At 40.5% G+C, this 22941-nt stretch overlaps 1 protein-coding gene across 2 annotated transcripts in view; it reads right to left on the bottom strand.

The window, feature by feature from the left end:
* The window catches only part of GNAS (GNAS complex locus), a 134314-nt gene that overhangs the window by 34886 nt on the left and 76487 nt on the right, over nucleotides 1–22941 (bottom strand). For both annotated transcript variants that reach the window (XM_025204696.1, XM_025204697.1), the window contains exon 5: nucleotides 17454–17551. In XM_025204696.1, the coding sequence (XP_025060481.1) occupies nucleotides 17454–17551 (98 nt within the window). The remainder of the gene's footprint in view (nucleotides 1–17453; nucleotides 17552–22941) is intronic.

Genomic DNA, 22941 nt, shown 5'->3' with positions numbered 1-22941 from the left:
GAATGCCGATTATGTAAGCATATATAACTACAACAAATCCATTTAGGATCTTATATCTATATTTTCAAGGCCATTTTGTAAGCATAAGCCTCAATGCCCTTTCAAAGTAGAGAAATATTATGGCATTTTATGTATGGGGAAACTAAATCATAAAGCCATGTTCCCTCAGGAAATCTGTGACAGAACAAGGAATGGATCTCTGATCTCGTGCCTCAGTTATTTGTTGTTGTTGTCCTTCCTACTGCACATAAACACGTACAATACAACAAAAAATGCCGGGGCTAGTATCTGATCAGATAACTAGGTATACTAAAGACCAGATCATGGCTGAGGCTCAATCTAAAGAAAACAAACAGATCACAAGGCTGAAGGTTATCTTGGCAGACACTAGTTTTGCAGATGCATGAAGTACCACCTTAAATTCATGAATCAATGATTTGGTAACACCCGCAAATGAATAGCTGAAGTTTAGCTGGGGAACCTCGATAGCTAAGCAGCTAAATCCTGCATTCCACACAGTCTTGAGTCATTTTACAAATACTTACTGTCAGCATTTACAAGACATGAAGAGGAATTGTACATTAACCCCAGCTGTCAGGATTTTAAGTGAACGCAATTATATAGTGATCAGTTTTCATTTAAGAAAATGATCGCATTTAAGTAGTTTTGCACAGTCTCTATAAAAATTCGACAGCACTAGCAGGCCACATGATTAGGGCTGGATATAGCTCCCTGCAGGGATCCTCCCCTTTGATATGCCCTCCGACATGACCCAAAGCCCTTACCCTCCCCCCATTTGCAGCAGCTTTGCTAAAAATAGCTCTTGGCTGGCTTCTGCTCTGCCTGTAGTTTACATAAGCACTTTGGGGGAAGGGGACCCTTGCAGTGGATCCAAGGTACTCAACAGCTTAATCCTAAATTTCCTGGGCGGCTAATGAATTTTGAATATACAAGTACAGGCCAGAGCCTGCAACCCCCTGCTCACACAGCCAAGTCTGTGGGATTTGGCCTGACATTGCATACCTTTTTGCAATATTAGCGTGGCGCACACATGCATCTTGTATTAACTCTAGTTATTCATTTTAATGCAACTCAGATGTGAAGTCAGTTTATATGTTTATGAGCTTCTGCTACACTTTTACACATGCTTTTTAAATCTTGTTACCTATACATCAGATGTTTCCTCCAAAATGCTAAAATGGGTCATGTAAATCATGCTAAACTACACATAAAAACTAACTAATTACTTAGTCTCCACAAGCTCACTTAAGATTAATTTAGCCACCTACTGTAAAGGTTATTTTTCAATTATACACAGTATTTAATACAGACAAGGTAATAAACCTGTTAGACTAACCATAGCCTGAATGCGTTTCTTACTTTTGTTTAGGAGATCTGTCCCTGCCACTCTCACCCCATGTCTAGGCATTTTACCTGCACGCCTCCAAACCCCATTTCCCACCTTTCCACACCAGACAGGCTTCTTATCAGCTCAAATCTAGACAGCCCTCCTTTAAAAGCCTGTCAGCTGCTCACTGCACAGTCCCAGTGTGAAGCACTGTTTCCCCCAGGGACTGGACGTGCGGCATCGGCAGTATCCCCAGCCCAGGGAAGAACCTGGCTCTGCAAAGCAACGGCCTAGATTCATGCCAGCACCTGAACTTGTGTATGGTCTTTTATTTTCTGGAACAGTTCTGGCTTTCACTCTCTTTTATAATCCACTTTTTTTTTTTTTTTTTAAGTCTCTTTTATCTCTTTAGGTCTCAGCTTGAATACATTCTTTTAATTGACTTCCTTTACTCCTGCACTACTCCTCCTCTGCAATCACGGAGCAAAGGTGATAGGAGCTCTCAGAGCTCCGTATTTCATGAGCCGGAGCTCACTGACAGGGAACACCAGAAACAGCTCCTGGCGAAGCCAGGCAAAAGTGTCTTTGTAGCTATTCATAAACAATGTCAAGTCAACTAAGGTCTAAAAATCCCACCCCGTCACACCTGCTCCACTTCGGTGCTGCTTGTGAAACACACCACTTCAGTGAACTATTTCCTGTCAGAGCAGCATTTGCTCTGGCCTTTCGCAGAACCACCCAGCCCTCAGTGGAGAACCTCCCTTGCAGGTCCCCTCTATGAAAAGCTGATTGTTTCAGCCAATAGAATCCTACCGTTAACATCAGCTGTCATGACACTTTAATCATAGTGGAGTCGGCTAGCCTATCATCAAACCCACCCCGTGAATACGAGTCTGCCTCTTACAAAGGTAATGCAAAAATGACGCAATCAACTCAGCACTCTTCCTAGCTGCCTTAAGCATTTATTTATAACCTGCTACTGGATTTTTATGCCAACAGTTTTTCTTCCAACAGGATTCTTAACAGAGCTCACTTTTAGTACAGTGGAATAACAACTTTTTACATTTTTTTTCCATTGTGCCAAAGTACCCCCCACCCCGCTTGCAGTCCAAATCGCAACTCGAACCAACCTACACAAGGGCTTTTATTGTTTCCGAAACAAATGAAGGCAATGCGAGTGTGTGTGGGAGGCTAAAAATTAATTCTCAAGATGTAAACTCAGACAAAGTGGACAGAGTCTCATGTTTAATATTTAAGTGAGCTTTGATTATAGACGAACAGTAATTAAAGTCCAGCGTAAAAACATAAAAAGAGAAAAATGCGATTATTTTAGGTTTCTAAATATTACTCAAAACAAAGCAAACTTACCTTGAAAGAGTTTTGCTAATATTTAGCTCTTACATTAAACAAAAGGAAAAAACAGTGTAAAAATCAATTTCATCATACCAGTATCCCAACACAAGTCACCCTAGGTAAAATCACTCCAACAAAGAGACTGAACATCACTTTTCTTTTACCCTACTTTTGAAGAAGGAATTAAGGAAACTTAGCCCAGAAAAATAAAAAAATTCAAAATAAAAATTATCTACCATCTTATGGGCTCACATTTGCTTTTAATGTCTTTAATCTCCTTTGGTGAAAATATTTTTGTTAAAGTGAACTAAGAATTAAAAACACAATTTCTCATACAGATCTGGATGCACACTCTTCAGAGGACAAATACATTCACTGTCATTCAACTTACAGAAGACATTTCCTATAATGCCATAGGTTACTTTTTGGTAAATTTTATTTATTCAGAGTATAGCTTCAATGTCTCCTGCATCCAAATGTATGTTATATGCATATATTTAGTGTCTGGAAGACACAAAAGAGTAAGATCGCTAGCTAATAGCTGTTAGAGCTAAGCACAGTGATGGCAAACTCTGAGAAACTCCTCAAGATAATTCTATTAAATATCTCCAGTTTTGAACATTGCAACTATAGGCTGGGACTGTGACACTGGAAGAGGGGGGCATGGCTACTGGAAAAACAAAATCACACTGCCTAACTTCCACAGGTGACTCATGGTAGGATTTTAAAAAGAGTAGCTCTTACACCAGTCCAGCATACCTAGTTCACCCAGTCAACACATTCTTTAAACCTTCTGTTAACAAAAAAAGTTCTTAAAAAAAATGAGACAAAGTCAATCTCATTCTGAGTTTAATTTCACTGAATTTACTAGAGGTGCAAGAAGGAAGAATTCATCCTATTAAATTGAATAATAATTAAACAAAACTGGAATGATGAAGTAGTATAATGTTTAATATGCACTAACAATAACATTAAATTTTGTGAAGATTTTGTTTCGAGTCAAGTCGTTGGCAATACCAATTAACTATTCAATTATGTAACATGCATTTAGTAAGAACTTGGAATATATCCACCAAAACACATATTAATGGATTATTTATATTTGAAAAAATATTGGACATTTGAATTAAACTACAAATAGCCTACAAAACCTTTGCACTTCACAAATAGCTGTCAACCTGTCAATTGTAGGTCATCTCTTCCTGAACCAACTAAACGTGTCTACCTCTAGATATACCTAGGAACTGAACAGGTAAAACTATGTAGATTGAAAGGAGGGAGAGAGAAATTTGGTCTAAAGTTCACATGTACGCACACATCCCTGTGCAAAATTTTTCAAATATTAATACTGACACAAAATGACTTCAGAGCAAGTCTGATATGTATCTCATGTTTGCTTTAACAAGTTTGGATTAAGATAATTTTGTTTTCTTTGCCTGTAAAAGCAGTCTTAGGGTTTGCTCATACATTGTCATTCATCATCATTCATATTCATTAGAACATTTTAAGCCACTTAGTGATATAATTGTAATACCCTTTATCAAACAAGAATGAGCTTTGCCATTTTTACCACAACTACTTCATGAAAATCTGTCATTTTCAATGACTCATGCAGAGTCGTATATATTTTTTTTAATACTGACTGTATCATTTTAAAGTCAGAGTCAATGTTAATTTTATGAAAGCTTCTGAAGAAACAGGGGTGCATAAAAATTTCACGTCAGTCTGCAGAATTTTAAAACTAAATTAATTACTTTTAGTAGACCATTTGGTTGACTATTTCACAAAGGTCATTTCTGTTTTCAGAATTATGCTCTAGTAGTTACTCATATGGTCATGTTATTTCATAATGTCAGCTGTGGTTTTAAGACAGCCTATTAAAGTAGAATACTAGATATTACAGACAACCCGAACAAATGATTTTCTGGACTTGCATTAATGTATATTCTTCACCAACAGGCTCTACTTTGCACTGTCCTCAAATTGAAAGTCATTAAATACATTGTCACATATTGCCATTCAAAGTAATACACTTTTTTGTTACAGAGAAGAAAGTCTAACTTTCTGAAATAAATCATTTATGGCTCTATACAGGCGTATATTTGTAGTAGAAAATTTTCTTTGAAAACTTTGTTTCTAAATCCATGTAAATACTGTACAACAGTAAGATTCATTGCTAAATTAGGGAACACAATAAAAATGTGCACATGCAAATGTATGCCTAATCTGTTAACTCTGGTACCATGACACTATAGGCCTATCAGACAGTTGAGCATGCAAATGTCTATCTATGTCTAACTATTTGCACGAGCAAATGCGCCATTTGCATATACAAGCAATGTGATCAAGAGCAGAAAGCAAATATTCCTTATTTATAATCAAGCAATAGGCATTTATATCATAGCTTATCCTTAACCCTTCAAAAACTGGGGATTATCTAGCGTTAACATTTTATACTAGCTACTTTACAGACTTTAGAAGTGGTGGTGGGTGTGATCTAAGAAGAAGAAGAAGGAAGGCGCTCTGGCTACTTAAAGGTAAAACCAGGTTGGGACACGGGATAGAAAGTTCCAACCTAGTCTCTTTCTCTTTCAAGTAAGGAACAAACCCTACCTTCAAAGCAGACTGTTCCCTGAGGCTTGAAACTATCCATGAACGAGGAAACCAAGGAAGAGGAACACGTTGACAAGACAGAACAGAAGAGAAAACGGGGAAAGCAGCAGAGAAAGACAGGGGTAGTAGGTTAAGGAGAAGGAGCAAAAAGGACTGAGCAAACAGGAGTGGAGACAGAAGCTGAACTCCTGGATAGAAGGCAGAAAGCAACAGCGTTTAGATCTTTAAGGCTATAAAGGTTAACTTCTTTATTATTCACTGCACTTTGAATTACCCATTAAATTACTCCTGACACTTTTGTTATTCACCTTAATGCTTTCAATCTAACAGGACTCCCCATTTCTGAAGACCCACACAAGAAAGTTACTGCATGACACCATTTTGGTCCTTGTCTCAGGTTTCACATTATGCTGGAATTTGCCTATGCAGAAGGAGTGTATATGAAATTAAGAGAGTTCACATTAAAATGTATTAATTCACCATTAGCTGTGCTGGTAGAAAAACGTGCTGGTTTCATAATGCATTTATTAGATAATTGAGGTAATCTGCATGTGGTTTACTTTATTCTCGTGAGCAGGGAATGTCACTGCAAACAAGTGGCTGTTCTTGGTCCTTCGGAATAATTCGGGAATCTACACACCTGGGTTCAGGCCACGTGCTCTTCGCAATATTGACAGGGAGTTAAAAAAACACACACATGAACTCACCCTTAGCAAGTTCACATTTCAAAGGGCTGAGATTTACCAAAATAATAGCTGGAGTGAGCAAACTGTGGATTTGTAATTATTGTTTCCCTGAGGCTGATAAAAGTCTTCCCCTTTGTGTCCCTAGCTTCCTTTTATCCTCATGTCCTCACTGGGGCCATGCAAACTGTGACTCTAGAGTAGAGTAGCCTCTACCTCCCTCCTTTTATTGGCTTTTGGGGGGCAATGGCATTTTCTTAGCATCAAAACTTAAGTTTGTTTGTGATATGAGCCACCACTCCCAGAGAGATCATCCAGAGTAGGAATGAGATTCCTGTCTGCAACTGTCTTCAAGTTATTTTGTTCCAATAATGTGGGAAAGGATGGCCTAGTAGTTATGACAATGGATCAGAGAGAGGCAGTTATAGTCTACAAAGATGCCTATATGTACCTTCAAACCGACAAGGCAAGGGGCGACGAGGCTAAGATATGCATAGAGAGAGCACCTGCTTTCATGAACCCAAGTTCACTTCACCAGTGAACTTGGGTTCACAAAGGCAGATGCTTTCTCTACTTAGATATCTTACTTAGTCTATAAAAGTGCCTATCCTACCCACCCTACCTTCTGAATGGATCAGAAATTCAGACATCTGGATCTACTCCTGGATTTGTCAGCTTTCTAAGTGCTGCCCTGAGCAAGTCACAGTCCATTTGCTTCTGTTCTGCATCTATAACATGGGGACAGCAATACTTCCCTAATTCCTAGAGGCACTGTAAAGATGCATTCATTAATATTTGTTGATGCTCAGTGGGAACAGAAGCCACAGAACTCCCCGTCCTGTGGTCTCTTTGAAGTAACTTGCACAGCAAAGGAAGGACGAGGAAAAATTCAGCCAACAAGTTAAAATGACTAAAAACATAAATACATTAACTTTATAAATAATAAGGGAAAGAAGCTGGATTCACTGTTAAATCAGTGATTAGCTCTAATTGACCACAGCAAAGCACCACCCTCTTCATCAGTCAGTGCATCAGACTGGTAACAGTGTAATCAATAGGAAAGGGAATTAAGTTCTAAACCTGGCAGGGGATTTACCTGTCCTTTGTTATAGGACATACCCAAAAATATAGTAACAGCCTAGATTAAATAAGGATTGCATACACCTTAACAAATAAGAAATGAAAGCCTGGTAGGTCTGTGTCTGCTGCCCCTCTATCAGTTGGTGACTGCTGTTATGCAGAACTGCACTGCCTCTCTAAATATTTAAGAAAACAAACATTTAAAAAATGATAGTTAATAAAGCTCTGTCTGAGGTTGCCTAGTCTATTTTCAAGCTACCAAAAGTAACTCTGCTGGTGTGGAACTACAAGAAATATGAGCTACTGTACTTACACCAGCAAACTCCCCTAGTTTTCTTCTTCCCTGAAATGGCAGACAGCGGGAGAAAACACAGCAAGGCATTCAAGCAGGAAATAGCGTGAGAAAAGGCTCTCTCACGCTACTTCCACCCCTTCCTGATATCAGAGGGGTGTGAAATGGCTTGCAAATAGCCTCTCTCATATTATTTCCTTTTCCACCCCAGCCAAAAATCAGGAATCATCAGCTTGAAGATATACACAGAAAACAGGGTGTTAAAATGAAGCAAAACATCAAATTGCTAACAAGCGAGCCTAACCAAGCTAATTATTAAAGTGCAAATTCAAATGTTTGAGAGTACAGGCTACAACAGTTAGAACTGCACTCTCTAGGCTGATCTGGGTTATGTACCCAAGGTTTGCCTTGGACTTGCTCTGGTCTGGATTCAAAGTGCCTTTTCAGAAACTCTGATGGGCTATGGATTAGGCTTTATGAGATCCTGAGAAATCCTTAGCCGTTTTGTGCCTCAGCTGCCCCATCCCACTACTTGTATCCACCCAACCACGGTATTTGTGAAGTTTATACATGGAGATTCTTGGACAAAAATTGCATCTGAAGTGCTAAATATCATATAACACTTAGCCTTGCTTTGATTAATGCACAGAATGGACAATATTCCCTTAACAACTGCTCAACAGCTTGTTTTCTCTTTGCTGTTTAATGGGTAGCTCTAGGCCTTACTTACTGCATGCTATTCAAACCGTATATAGGGAAGACAAATTACTCATTTCTTTATTGCAACATATGACTATCCCTGTTTTACAGGTGAGGATTGAGGTACTGAGGTTAATCTAATTTTAAACTACCAGGACATGATTTTTCAGAGTCCTTATGAGTGCATATGCTCAAAGCACAGCTCCCATAGATTTCAGCTGCATTTGAGGGCTTCACAGTTCTGCAAACAAAATCCCAGAGCCTCACATAAGGCACTTCAAAGATGAGGGACATGGAATTAGTGACCACCTGTTAAGAGCTGGGTTTCAGTCACTTGACAATGATCAGAGTAGCTGTCTTCACTGAAGAGTTAACCTGTGTTATTTTGAATCAACTCTTCTCAAACCAGCCTAGGTTGAATTATAGCAGCCATGCAGTGAAACAAATATACTCTACAGTCCTCTACCTCATTCAGCTAGTCACCTTCCAACTTCTAAAACAAACAGCACACCCCTGATTCCTACATCCTGAATCTGCATACTTGACCACTGCATATCACATAACACACTCACTCACTTCCTCTCTCCCCCTCTCTCTCTGAGGGTGTCTGTTTTGTCTGTACAGGTCAAAGGTTTGTTTAAAACAAAAACTAACTGGGAAAATAAAGAACCCAAATTCCATCATCCTGCTAACAAAGATAGGTCCCTCAGCAGACTTGAAGCCTTCTATATCACCATACACATGAACTAATGGACTAAACACAGGGTGGGCAAAATACAGCCCGCGGGCCAGATCTGGACTGCTGGGCCATTCCATCGGGCCTGTGGGGCCCCTAAAAAAAATTTAGAAAATTAAATATTTATCTGCCCATGGCTGCCTATCAAATATGTCAGGAGCCAGGGGCACTAGGAAACAAGGGAAGCCACAGCAAGACCCTGCAGTAGTAAGGGCCACTCAGCCCCACCCCCACAACCAGAAGCCCCTGCCTAGCATCCTAGGATCCTTGGGCTGCTCGTGCCTCCCTGTACCAGAGAAGGAAATTCAGGTAAGGGGGGAGGGGAAGAGTCAAGGAAGGACCACAGGCAACCGCCCCAGTCCTCGGGGCCAGGCCACCTCCTGCTGAGTCCTTTCATTGTGGCAGGGAGCCACATGGTGCAGGAGCAGCCAGTGGGCATGCTGGGAAGTGAGGAAAGCAGCAGTGGGGGTGTGGTGTGGAGTGGAGTGGAGTGGGAGCGAGCGCGCGTACAGGGCCCACGACAGTGTCCTAGGGCCAGCAGGAGTGCAGGGCACAGGCTGGCAGGGGTCTATGGAGCCAGGCTGGGCTCTGCCAGTAGGGACAGAGGGGAACTGGCCTGGCTCCACAGATCCCCTGCCAACTGGGACCCCGCACTCATGCCAGTGTCTCGGGGCCAGTGCCAGCGGGGCTCAGAGCAGGGTGGCATGGGCCCTGTGCTCCCATCCGGCTGTAGTTGCACTCTGGGCACCCACCCGCTCCCAGCCCCGCAGTACAGGCAGGGACTCTGCAGTACAGGCGCAGCGCCGACCCTGCGCTCGCCCATCTGGGCTGAGCAGCAGTAGCATGGGACAGACTGCTGCTCAGTGTGGGCAGAAAGTGGCCCCTTCCCCTCCCACTGCCAGTGTTTCCTGGTGCAGCCGCCCAAAGCCCACACAGGGCTGCCCTGCATCTCCACCGCGTCACCACTGCCTCTGGGCTGCCCCACGGGGCAGCAGTGGCAGCAGAGCAGATGCAGGGCAGCCCCACACAACTGCACCAGGAAGCACCAGCAGCAGGAGGGGGCCACTTTCCTCCATGCTGAGCAGCAGTTTGTCCTGTGCCGCTGCTGCTCAGCCTGGGTCCCAGTGCCAACTCCAGGCTCACCCACTGGGGCTGTGCAGTAGCAACAGTGGCAGCAGCAGCTGGGCAGAAACTGGGGGGAAAGCAGCCACCCCCCCCCCCGCTTCCTGCTCCCCACCACTACCACTGCATGCCCAAGGACAGCAGGACACCATGGCTGGGCAGTGCAGAGAAGGCATTGGGTGTGCTGCGGCCACACACTGTTGGCAGTGGCAGAGAGGCACTGCAGGGCACTTGCGCTCTGGGCTGTTACCCGGTGGAGGTGGGTGTTGACCAGCTTAGGGGGGCACCCATGCACATCCCCCATACCCCCAAACCCCACAGCCAGACCCTCCCCACAGACACAATCACACATCCCACAAACACTCCATATTCATCCACCCACTTCCACAACTCCCCACAAACCCCACACCCACCCACCCATACGCCCCCCCCCACCCCTGCACACCCCACACACTATACAAGAGTAAGACTGCATTTTGAGCTATTTTGCAATCACTTCTACATATACAGCACAAACGCACACGAGTCAGGGCAAAAATATATATTTTTTAATTAAAATAAAATAAAATATAATATGGTTGTTTTTTTAGCATACAATTTGTTTTTTCCCCCCTGTTCTAAGACAGCAAACCCTCTTCCCCAAAGAAGTACTTCTAGGGGCAAGGGCTGGGACTTCCTGTGGCAAAGGTCAGAGGTTAGGGGCGGGACTTCTGGCCCCAAAAATGGCAACCAGGGGGCAGGGCACCTGTCAAGGGGTGGGGTTACCCATGCAGCCCTCAACAGCTTGCCAAAACAATGTAAGTGGGCCTCTGCCCATAATAATTGCTCGTCCCTGGACTAACGGAAAGTAGCAAGTTGTCCTACTCCACGTGGACCAGAACCAAAGAGGGATGGGAAAGTACCAGTGATTTTTTTTTATGCTAACAGCAAAGGAATGGTGATTCTGGGGAATCCGGTGTTCTATTCCAGCTTGGTGTTGTGGGGCAGGGACAGCAGGGAGGACAAGGGGAAGGTAATGGGCCCTGACTTTTATCTGTTCCTTTGCCTGTGACCGTTTCTGCCCTGTTAATCTTTCCCTGCACCTGGCTCTTTGAGTAGGTGAGAATAACCATACTGTGGCAATCTAGTGCCCACTTCTCAGGTTTCCCATACCAGTTATACTCTCCTTTTCTGACCAGAGAGTATAACTGGTCTATATACCCAGTTACAGACTCCCTTCCCAGCCAATGCCAATATATTTATCCTGTCACCTTGTTTTCAGAAGTTTCCACAGAAACTTCAATCTAAGGCATGGAAATTTCAGGCTAAAAAATTAACATTTGATAAAGTTATAACTAAAAGCAGGGTCTCAGCATGGGAAGCACTGGACAACCTTAACAGTAAGCAGAGCTCTAAGGCAGTTGCTGGCAACCTTTTAAGACAGCGGGCTGGAATGACTCTGCTTCGGTCCCAGGTAATCCAGCACTAGGATTACAGCTGCTTCTTCCCACTACCTAACCACAGCACAGGCAAAGCTCCGTGCTGCCAAATGCTGCCAAAGCCCCCGGTTCCATGGGCCTGATTTAATCGCTCTGTAGGCCACAAGTTGCTGATCCCTGCCATTAAACATTATGCTGGCTATTCAGATCAGTCTTAAATGATAAGGAATAAGAATTCCTTTGACTAAAAATATTTTAAAAGTCTCCTCATGCAAAAGTAGGAGCAATTATTAGCGTAACCCTTCAGGTCCTAGGGCACAAATCAACATCTAAATACAATTCATATTATTTGTGAGGGCTATTATATATCTATAGAATTCTTAAGGTTTCCTACTATATCCAGTTTTACAAAGTATAATATGAAACTCATTTAGAAATTAGAGCTGAATTAACTTAATAGCCTTATGCTTTGAAAGCTTATGGTTTTGGCAAACTTGAGACAGGGTGTCAAACTCATCCCATCCCCTGGCCTACTGAGTTCCTCACAGGTCAGATCTGGCCTGGGGCATGGACTGGCAGTGGGTCTCACATGGGGCACATGGCAGCAACAGGACCAGTGACAGCAGAGCAAGCAGCCTCTGGCTCCAGTGGTGGTGGCGGCACTGGCAGGTCAAGCAGCTGATGGACCAGCAAGGTTGTGCCAGCACAGCCCTGGCTCACCATCCTGCTGAGGGTCATGTCTTAGTCCAGGGTGCCTGATTTCTGCAGCAGGCCATGCCCCCATCCACACCCGCCTGTAGCCTTTATGTGGTCCAGTGGGCTGGACAGAACAGTACTGTGGGCTGTATGTCTGACATCCCTGACTCAAGACAACAATTGCTGTAAATTGTATTTTCTGATCATGAAGTTTCCCAAAAAGAGATTTATGATTCTTTCATTAAATTTATTCCATGCAACGTTATACAGATTGCAAGGTCGCCAGATCCAAGATTGGCATAAAATGGATATTCTTCTGTTTATTACTAACCAGAAGCAATAAATATATATTACAATGCAACTCCTACTAAACAAAATTTCTATTTTTTTCCTAGCATGACTCTAAGGAGCCCTAGTTTCTCCTGGATGTAGCTCTCTCCTTGCATGTATAGTGCTTTCTATGTTGAATGAAACGGATGAAAACTTCCCCCTGCCACACATTTTCTAACAGAACTGCAAGAAGCTAATTAGTAAGCGTGGTTGAGAGAAAGGAAAGTCACCTTCCCCCTTCCCAGAAACTGCAAGCTTTAGTAAGCAGAATGTACAGTAAAGCTTATAATCAGCAGAAGCAGCTAGACTTTCCAAATGAACAGGGGTTCCTCTGAAGTAACAAATTTCATTTATTCTCTTGGGAAACATGGGCAGGATTTTACAGTGTATAACTGGAAGGAGAGTACTAAAAGCATGAGTAAGTGGGATTACACCCCCACTAACTCTTGCAGCCATCAGGTGTAAAGCTCAGGTGATGCTTCTAGCTTTTCTGTGTTTTACTTGTATGTGCCAAAGTTCATTCTAAACTATGGGGTAGGGCTTGGGGGAGGAAGGAGAGAGAAAGTCAGGCCTCCCCAGAGTACATTAAGATTAACCTGCCTTCAGAAGATGATGACATGTTTTTTAGCTTCATTAACAAAGTCACTATAGGATTTAGCTGCCTAACAGGCATGGGAGAAAAATACTACACCTTGATACTGGTGCCAAGACTCTAAGAGATATGTATTCTGTTGCTAAAACAGATGAGGTAAGCGCATAGCTGTTCCACCCCAGGACAGAAAACTACCTCCTTGTCTCCAGCATTGTGGGTGGGATCTCTCTGGCCTACCAACTCTTCTGCTTCCCTAAACGTGGCCTTTCCAAGAACACAAGTCTGCACATCCCAAATCTTGCTTCTTGGTATGATCTGAGAGCTTAAATTACACTGTAGCTTTGAATGGCACTAGGTTCCAGCAGAAGCTTCTGCCAGAAAACAGTTACTCTCTCTATGCAGAAAATCTACTTTCCTCGAAGAAGAGACATGAAAAAGCAAAAGGTAAGCACAAGTGAAGGAAACTCTCCCTGGTGCCTATACGATGCTGGTAAGAGTCACAGCACTGGCTCCGGGTCATCAAATATGTAACAAGACACAGACACTATGGGCACAGACAGAAGTGACGTTTTGTTGCATGATCACCCCCCTGAAAGTGCTCTACAGCTGCGCCCTAACAGAAGTGTCAGCTGCAGAGTGCTTTAAAAGTGCCTGAGTGCATAACAAATTAACCCCTGAAGGAGTTGGGGGCGGGGGTATTGCTGTAATTCATGTAGCTTCCTGTGAAGCACCGTGAGTTACAGTGGGGAGCTGCACTTCTGTCAACACCCTATAAAGCAGGGTGGATAAAGACCAACATTTTTTTTTAAATTGTATTTTTAATGTAAATCAGATTATTATTTAATCATATTTTAATTTTTTTGTTAAAATGCTTTTTTCTTTTAAAATAAATTTAATTTAAAACTATATAGGTTTTTTTAAGATACGTTAAAGCTCAAAGATATCATCATGGAATAGGGCCTATAGCTTCTAATTATATACTATTTAAGACAATATATTCATGCAACCTTTTTAGAAAAGTTTTATAAATAGGTCACAACAAGCCATGAACTATAATGGGGGCCCAATCTTGTGGGGTTCCCAGAGGCTCCTCTATAGATTAGGAAAGATGAAAGAAAACCACTCTACCCAATGGGACTCGGTGCTCAGTCTAGAAGAGCTCATTAAGCATCTCTGTGATGCTTAATTTCAGTTCTCAAACTGTGGATTTGTGTCTTCAGAAATAACATCCTTGTTAGCAGCAGTGTATAGAGATGAGAAAGAACAGACACGATTACCCACCCATCAGCCCTCTTGTCTCTGCAAGTTTGTGTACACAGAGTCAAGCCCTTACCTCTCTCTAAAAGTGTGAAGTTTCAAAAAATTAAATGAATAAAAAGGATATCAAACAACAAGAATGCACTTTTAATAGAAAACAATGCTTAAATTAAGGCTTCCTGACCAGTGATTTAAATTATGATTTAAATCAGGAATTAAAGCGACTGATTTAAACAAAATCCACCCTGCTATAGTCTATGCCAGCACCCAAAAATGCCTTCCAAAAGGAGGTTCTGAGGGGCAGCTGACCAAGAGCCATGCAGAGGTGGCACTAATAACATGCAACTTATCCACGCACACAGAAGCAGATCCATCCTAACTCTGATTTCTTTACAGAAACCTTGCATGGACTTTACTAAGTTTTGGCACAAAGAGAGGTGCATTCTACCCTCTGAGCGAAGCATCTTAGGAAACCCTAGGTTCCCACAACATATCTATTTCTTTACTATTACTGACAGAATATGGAAAAGGTGGTTGTTGAACCTGCGCAACCCAGGGCTCCCATAACTTGCTAGTAACTATTTTATACACGAACGCACTCCCTGCAAAAGTTCAAAATGTGCTTATTACGAAATATTTATAAAGAACTGGCCCACAACAGTAAAAATTGATACACTAAGAATTGCACACTTGGAAGCAGTCCTAGTGAAGATGACTATAGCAGACAACATAACAACATATTTCCAAAAGAAGCGTAAAGTTGATCAACTACATAAGCCGGTAAATTGTATAGAAGCTCAGTGCAAGTTGTTCACACGGCGAAGAAGTTGCTGAATATTTTTACAAAGATTTTTCATGAGGAAGAAAACCTTGGTAGCTTGGTCTATTCTGAAATTAAAAGAGAATTAACATCATTTTTTTCTTTGAATTCTGTTTTCTTTGAGTACTGTTTCTTGTTTTATGCTGGCACGTAAAAACAGAATGTGTTTAAAATCCTTGGACACTTTCTCTGGAAGAACTGCCAAGTCCAAGCAGATATTCTGCAGGCAGTGTTCTGTTCTAGCTCCCATTTCCAGTAGGGACTGTTGCCTCCATATTCAAATGGAAATAGCCCTTGCTGGCTGAATTGCAAGCATATTTGGTCTTTGATAGGTTTCTCTCTGCTTGCTTGTTTAAGCGAGGCCACTGGATTTATGTAATTAATAAATTAATTTCAAGATAATTCTGCCAGAAGGTATTTTTGACACTTCTCTAGAAGATTCACGAGTAAACGAGACAAGCTGCATGTTGAACCCGAAGGTCCCGAGCAAGCATTTTTCTATTAACACCACCTCTCCTTTAGTCCTTTGATATCAACAATCACACACCAGCAAAGCACCAAAATCAACTAGGATTAACCATGAAAAACTTCATGTAAAGAACTACCAAAACATTGTGAAAATTTCTAAACAATAAAACCCTAGTTTAACAACAGTAACGTGTTAACTTCAGAAAAGATTAAGAAATACACAAACAAAATGTCAAAAAACATTCTGGAAAATTCTCTCCAATTTGCCACCAGCAGACACGTTCCTTTTTTTGGTTCAACAGTCCAAGGTGTAAAAACCAGTGTTCCACTAGATGGAGCAGGATGGTAAAACCATCGCAAAGGCCATTCCTGACTTCTGACTCAGCACAAAGTTCAATGTCCTACAACAAGGAACGACCAGAAAAATATGGTTTTCACTTTTCTCCCATGTTTTCATATTAAGCAAAATCCAGAAGAGCTTTTTTCATTCTGGCAAAGAGCCTTGTGACAGAGGAAGTACGAGGTCCTAGCACCAGCTGTTACTTCCGTTAGCAGAAATAGCAAGGTAACCAAATGCTACAAGAATGAAATGGGGTTTTTAAAAGGTTGGGTTTTTTGGGTGGTTTTTTGTTTGTTTGTTTGGGGTTTTTTGTTTTTTGTTTGTTTTTACACATTAGAGAGACAACACTAAAGGGCATAATTTGCTTATTAAACAAAACTGCAAACTCATTAGCATTTCTTACATTGTAATACATTCACTTGCAAAGAAATCTGTGTTAAATAACCACAGACAGAATTGGGGGACGGGGGAGGAGAGTCCCTTAATGAAAGGTTCCAGGTACAGGTCAAGCAAAATCAAGTTAGCAATGATATAAACTTTGAAGTGGTTTCTTAAGACTTGGAACTCCAAGAGTCATAGTAAATAAGGACCTTGCACTTCTGTCACATGGCTCTTTGCCAGAATGGAAAAAGCTCTTCTGGATTTTGCTTAATATGAAAACCTGGGAGAAAAGTGAAAACCATATTTCCCTTTAGAAGTTTCCCTTTAGATTCACTTTTGTTCTGAAGTAAACCAAACCACGTATATCCTACTTGACCTGTGAAAGGCCTACTATAACTTGTAAAAGATCCAGTCTTAAACATTCAACCGCCAGTAAACCAGAGCTCATGAAATGCATCTCACAAACGCATCTTCAGAAACACTATGCTTGTTTCACAGACTCCAACATGGCCAGTTGGTAGTTGTTAACCGTTACTTTCTACTCCCCCAATGCTTTCATTGTACACCTGAGATGCAATATTAACCATCTTCACAAACAGACCAGTAAAAAACAAACTTCTAAACTACCTGTATGTGAATAAGAATTGTAATATGTATCTAGGTCTCTTCAGATGCCCCCAATTATCATAGTGGACAATAATATAACAGGGGAAAGGAGCAGTACATATTCTGGAACGCACAAACACAATGGGTCCCTGCCTGTCACCTATGGATCAAGGACTGGCCAAGAGGCTGGCTCCATTCTCCTTGTTTTCAGCTGCTAAAATAAACTAAAACCCCACAGACAATAAAGCTTCCCCAGTATGATTTTTCCAAAGACAATTACTTATTTCACAGATGTTCTTTGATTGCTAGTGGGAAAGGACACAGTCTGACTGTTACTGTACAGGGGGGGAAGGTTGTCTTTTGGGGCACTTAAAGATGTGGGCAATCTCACGAACAAAAAAGATTCTCCTGTTGAGACCACTACAAGGTAGCTCCAGGGTTTTCAGAACACCTGGCACCTGATTTTTTTCCGGTTCTCCAAAAGACAGGTGTCATGCATGATAAACATTTTTCAACGGTACAGAAGTTGTGAACATTCAGAAGTGAATTATATAATTTTCAATCCTTTAAGAAATTTGCAGCTTATGACAGTATATAGCAGAACAGAAGTACTACTTACTACTGTGCACAATCAATCAACTGATATTCATTAGACCTCTCGTAGCAGGCTTTCACACCTTCATCTTGCCAAAGTGTTTTTGTATGTTCATAAAACTCCTGAAAATAAAACATAATGAAAAAAATCAGCAAGAAAAGGATGTACATGCAAAATAAATAAAACAAAACAAACCCCCTCCAAGTATAAATGGCAAATGCTTAGGGCTAACTTTAGACCTACACAATAAAACATCTTTACAAAATCTTTTGATCATAAGTACCACCAGATTTCTACAGTATCTTGAGCTTGTTCTAACAGTTGTAAGTTCTCTGGGCAAGCACAATGCTCTCATATCTGCACAATTCTGATCCCCTTGGTAGTACTTCTTAAGTAACACTGACTTTCAGGCTGTGGACGTGAAGAAATAAGGACCTAAGATAAAACTTCCTTACATGCTTAAGTAATTTAACCTAAGTGACTTAAGGGTTCCATTAACTTTTAATCACCAAAACTATTTTTTTTTAAATACAACTTTGGTTCACAACTGATTTTGATGCTTCTAACTTATATTACGGATAACATATTAATTACTATCAGAAAACAATAATTACAGGTAATTTTTTTTCAAACACATGCCTAAAAACAAAAACTCAAAGTATGATTCTCTAGAAGAGTTTTTAAATATTTGTAAAACACTGAATGTTATCTAACGATATCTTTGTGAATTCTCATTCCTATAAAAAGTGTGGTGGGAGCAGTTAGAAAGGTGGAACAAAAGATGTCACAAAAATATGAGAATACAAATAGACTTCTGAAAACTGGTCCTCGCATCCTGAATATCTAAACACAGTACTTGTGGGACACTATCCCAATACTGCATAGTCCAACTAGCTAAATTAATACTTAGAAAAATGCACACACTGCACTAGACATTTCTCAAATCCAAAGAGTAAGAAAAAAATACATTAAAGAAATCCCATGCACAAAATTTGACCTAAAGAAGAATTTTTTTTTTTTTTTTAAATCTATAAATTTATTAAAAATAAAAAAACAGAATGCCTTTAGGATCTCAGTACACTTTGATTATATAAGGAAACATGCATCTATAAACTCCAATTCTACAAGAAGGAGATAAGAAATGATGGGTAACACAGATGCTATATTAGGTAACAAGTAGGTGATGTTGCAGATACCCCAAAACTTCTAAAAAAAAAAAAAAAAAAAAAAAAACACTTATAAAAAAGGTTAAACAGTAACATCCATCCCACCACAAAACGGAAACATAATTCACTGGAAAATTATGTTGTTTTAAACCACTGATGGTTCTTTCAGAGCAGTGGTTCTCAACCTTTGTGGACTCGAAGCAACCCTCTATAACTTCTGTGAATTCAGTGGCACCCAATTTCAAAAGCTAATTGATATATTACAGCGCTTATCTCCTTGCACTGAGGTTGGATAGTGGTGGTGGGGAAGGTAGGCGAGGTGGGAGATTCATGCGGGTAGGGTCAAGCCCAACCCTGCATTTATTTAGCTCATCTCCTCATTACCTGGCTCACACCTTCTAGCACTCTTAAAAGGCTGATTCTCAACCGGCACCCTGGTTGAGAATCACCGTTTTTGAGTATGATGCAGAAATACAAGTAGCCTTTCAGTTACCTATCCAGTCTATTTCTTAAAAATAAAAGAAGATAAAATAAACATAAGGGACTGTGTTAACGTTCCCAACATGATTACTTTCGTTGCTGGTTAGTAACCACTTCAAACAAGTCTTCCAAAACAGTTCAGTGCTCCACTTTGGAGAGCTTCTAATAATCACAGAAAATTAGAGTAGGAAGGGACCTCGGGAATTCATTTAGTCCAACCCCCTGCTCAAAGGAGGACCATCCCCAACTAGATCATCCCAGCCAAGACTTTGTCTACCTGGATCTTAAAAATCTCCAAGGACGGAGAGTCCACCACTTCTCTGGGTAACCCATTCCAGTGTTTTGCTACCCTCCTAGTGAGAAAATTCTTCCTAATATTTAAACTCAACTTCTTTTGCTGCAACTTGAGCCCATTGCTCCTTGTTCTTTCATCTGCCACCACTGAAAACAGTCCAACTCCAACCTCTTTCAAAACGCCCTTCAAGTAGTTAAAGGCTGCTATTAAATCCCCTCTCAGTCTTCTCTTTTCCAGACTAAATCAGCCCAGTTCCCTCAGCCTCTCTTCACAAATCATGTGCCCCAGCCCCCTAACCATTTTTGCTGCCCTCCACAGGACTCTCCAATTTGTCCACATCCTTTCTGTAGAGGGGGGCCCAAAACTGGAAACAGTACTCCAGATGTGGCCTCACCAATGCAAAACAGAGGAGAATAATCACTTCCCTTGACCTGATGGCAATACTCCCACCAATGCAGCCCAGCATGCCAGCTTTCCTGGCAAGAAGGGCACACTGTTGGCTCATATTCGCCTTATTGTCCACTGTAACCCCCAAGTCCTTTGCTGCAGAGCTGCTGCCCAGGCAGTACCAGTGCATGAGATTGTTCTATCCCAAGTACAGAATTTTGCACTTGTCCTTGTTGAACCCCATGAGATTTCTTTTGGCCCAATCCTCCAATTTGTCTAAGTCCCTCTGAATCCTAGTCCTACCCACCAGCGTATCTACTACTCCCCCCAGCTTGATGTTATCTGAAAACTTCTTGACACAAGTAGTAAGATCTTGTACTTTCTATGTGTGTGGATGCTGAAAAAGAATCAAAGCTGAATATCTACTTGAACACTAAAAGCTAAAAAAAATAATTCAGACTCTAAAATGCACAGGCAATCTCTTTCTAACGTAGTACTCTTCTGTAACAGGAAGACTGCAATTCTAAAGTTCCTCAAGTTCATCCTTTGATGAATAAGTCACTTCAAAACATATACCAAACTGACATACTTTGGGTTGTACTTGAAGACTGTACATAAGTTTAAGTTTGAGAAGAAAGCAGACACCAACTTGCTGAGCAAAACAGGCCAAAGGAGAAAAATACTGCTTGTACTGGCTTCCTGTTCACTTCAAGGTGCAATTCAACACATTCACCACCTCAAGGTTACCATATTTTTTGCATATAACCTCCCCCTGGAGTATAAGACACACCCTGTTTTTGAAAGGCAGAATGAATAAAAAGATTTTTCCAGAAAATAGCAGGAGAGAGACAAGCAGCAGCTAGAAGCAGCAAAACTGCCCTACGAAAGGTTAGCTTGATTAGTGCAACATCAAGACGGTTAAAAGGAGAAACTATTTTAACACCCCTGAAGTGAAGAACAATGAGCTATTAAGTCTACTGACTCTAGCAGCTGCTTGAATAGTAATGTCACAAACAGAAAAATCAGTTTCTCACTTAATATATATATGCCACAACATTGGGGAGCTGATTTTTAGGGAAAAAGGTGCATGAGTGATTAAGAAAATATGGTATATGCCTCCAAGCCACGATACTGTTGGCTAGAATACCATTATAACTCTAGATATGGGCGACAGAGAGATCTTGTTTAAAGGACCTTACACTTATATAAGTATGTATATACTTAGTTTGTACGCATACTATGAACAGATTAGGAGCTAGACATGGGGTGGAGTAATTTATTCATCCAATAACATTTATCTAACATTTCCCCCCCCAATGTTTCTATATATTCATGACCAATGAGCTAATTTATATAGAAATAGAAGGATTATGGCTCCAGGATGTTCACTTACTCTACCTTCTGAAGGTAAAATATTTAACAAATTTAAAAAGAATTTTAAATTTAGCATACACACCGACTCTCAAACTCCCCAAATCTGCTTATCATAGAAGTATTTACTTTATCCTTTTTCTCATTTGAAGGTAATACATTGGCCAAATTTAAGATCTGCTTATAGTTCTGGAAATGTCAGCATCCCACTTACAGACTTTAAAAATTAAAAACACAAAATGTTTTTCTTTAATTAGATTGATAAAGACCTGATTAATATAAGGGTACTTCTTTTTCATGTTCCAAAGTGGAGATCATTGGAAGGAATCCCAAGAATTATATTACCAAAGTACATTACATTTTTAATGTCCATCGCCCACCTATCTTTAATTTTTACAACAATTACACCATACTAGATCTACAGATGCTATGCCCTAATAAAGAGCTAGGTATTATTATTGAGCTATTCTTCACTATTGCAGCTATGTTCCTTGAAAAGTCTTATAATCAAACTCATACACCATGGAGGGCTCTATATTTTGCTGTTCTTGCAACACATTTATAAAAATACTATTGCAAAAATGCATTTTCTGCATGGGAAAAACGTTTTAGAATCAGCAACCTCACATGTGTTGTATCTAATTATGTTTCTGGCCAACAGTCCAACAAAAAGGATTTTCAAATAAGCTTAGAAAAAAAAATTTCAGCAGCTTAGTAACTTAAGTATACAAACCGCTGCACACACTACTGTTATCAATGACCATGGGCTTTTCTTGGCTAGATCTCAGAGCTTTTAAGTGGTTTGGGCTAAATATCCTTATAAGTGTTATTCACTAGCTCAGGCTACATGTTCCTGGTCACCTTTTAAATAACTACTACATATATTTTTTATTTAATTACATTTTCCCTATTTTTTTTAAAAGGAAAGGAAATGACTTCGGGAGCCCTGCCACGTCTGAAGACACCATGGCTTGGAAGTCTCCATAGGAGCTCAGTGATAGGAATGGCAGTGTTGTCTTATGAGCATAATAGCCCTGTTTCAGGGGCATACTGAACATGGTAGGTTAGTCTACTTCCTCTGGCTAGCCAGAAAGGAGCCATGTCCTAATACAATTTATAAAGTTCTGCTTAAAAGCCACCACACATGACAGAACTATCTATGTCTATGTCTGCTCCTACACATAAGTTTAGCAATCCAGATTTTCAGAATTTCCCATATTATTTATAGAAATCATCTGTATGTTTGCTCTGAAGGATCATATAGTTGTGTGAAGCCTATATACAAATGGCCTGTTAGACAACTGTTCATTTGAGCACATCTTTATTGCTACAGGTATTAAATCATGATGGCTATATATGTAAGGTATGCAAATATAAACTCACTTGTACTTTCTCTACAATGAAATTCTCTTCTAAACATTTTAAGACGACTTGGAAAACATTTAAAGCAGGAGACTGATTTTGGCAGCAGCTTCTCCCCTCCCTCCATTTCTTTTTTCAAACTATTATTGGAGTAACATTCCCAGTTTAATTTAAATTATTCTTATAATTAGACCATAAGATTTTAAAATTATCAGCAGATTTGGACAGGTAGGTTAAACTGCAAAATCAAAAGCTATAGTTGCATCATGTTAACACAAAATATACCTGCAGCTGAAGAATGAGATATATTTTCTTTACAAAAAGAAAGAGGAGGAAGAGAAACAGTAAACTATTAAATCATTATAGTTAAAAAAAAAAAAAAAAACAACAACAACAACCAAAAACCAAAAACCCAAAAACTTCTCTTGTCCATTTTCAGTTGGGTTCCCCT

This window comes from Alligator sinensis, unplaced genomic scaffold (genome assembly GCF_000455745.1).
Source record: "Alligator sinensis unplaced genomic scaffold, ASM45574v1 scaffold970_1, whole genome shotgun sequence".
Taxonomy (NCBI): domain Eukaryota; kingdom Metazoa; phylum Chordata; order Crocodylia; family Alligatoridae; genus Alligator; species Alligator sinensis.
This window is presented reverse-complemented; position numbering and strand designations above follow the sequence as displayed.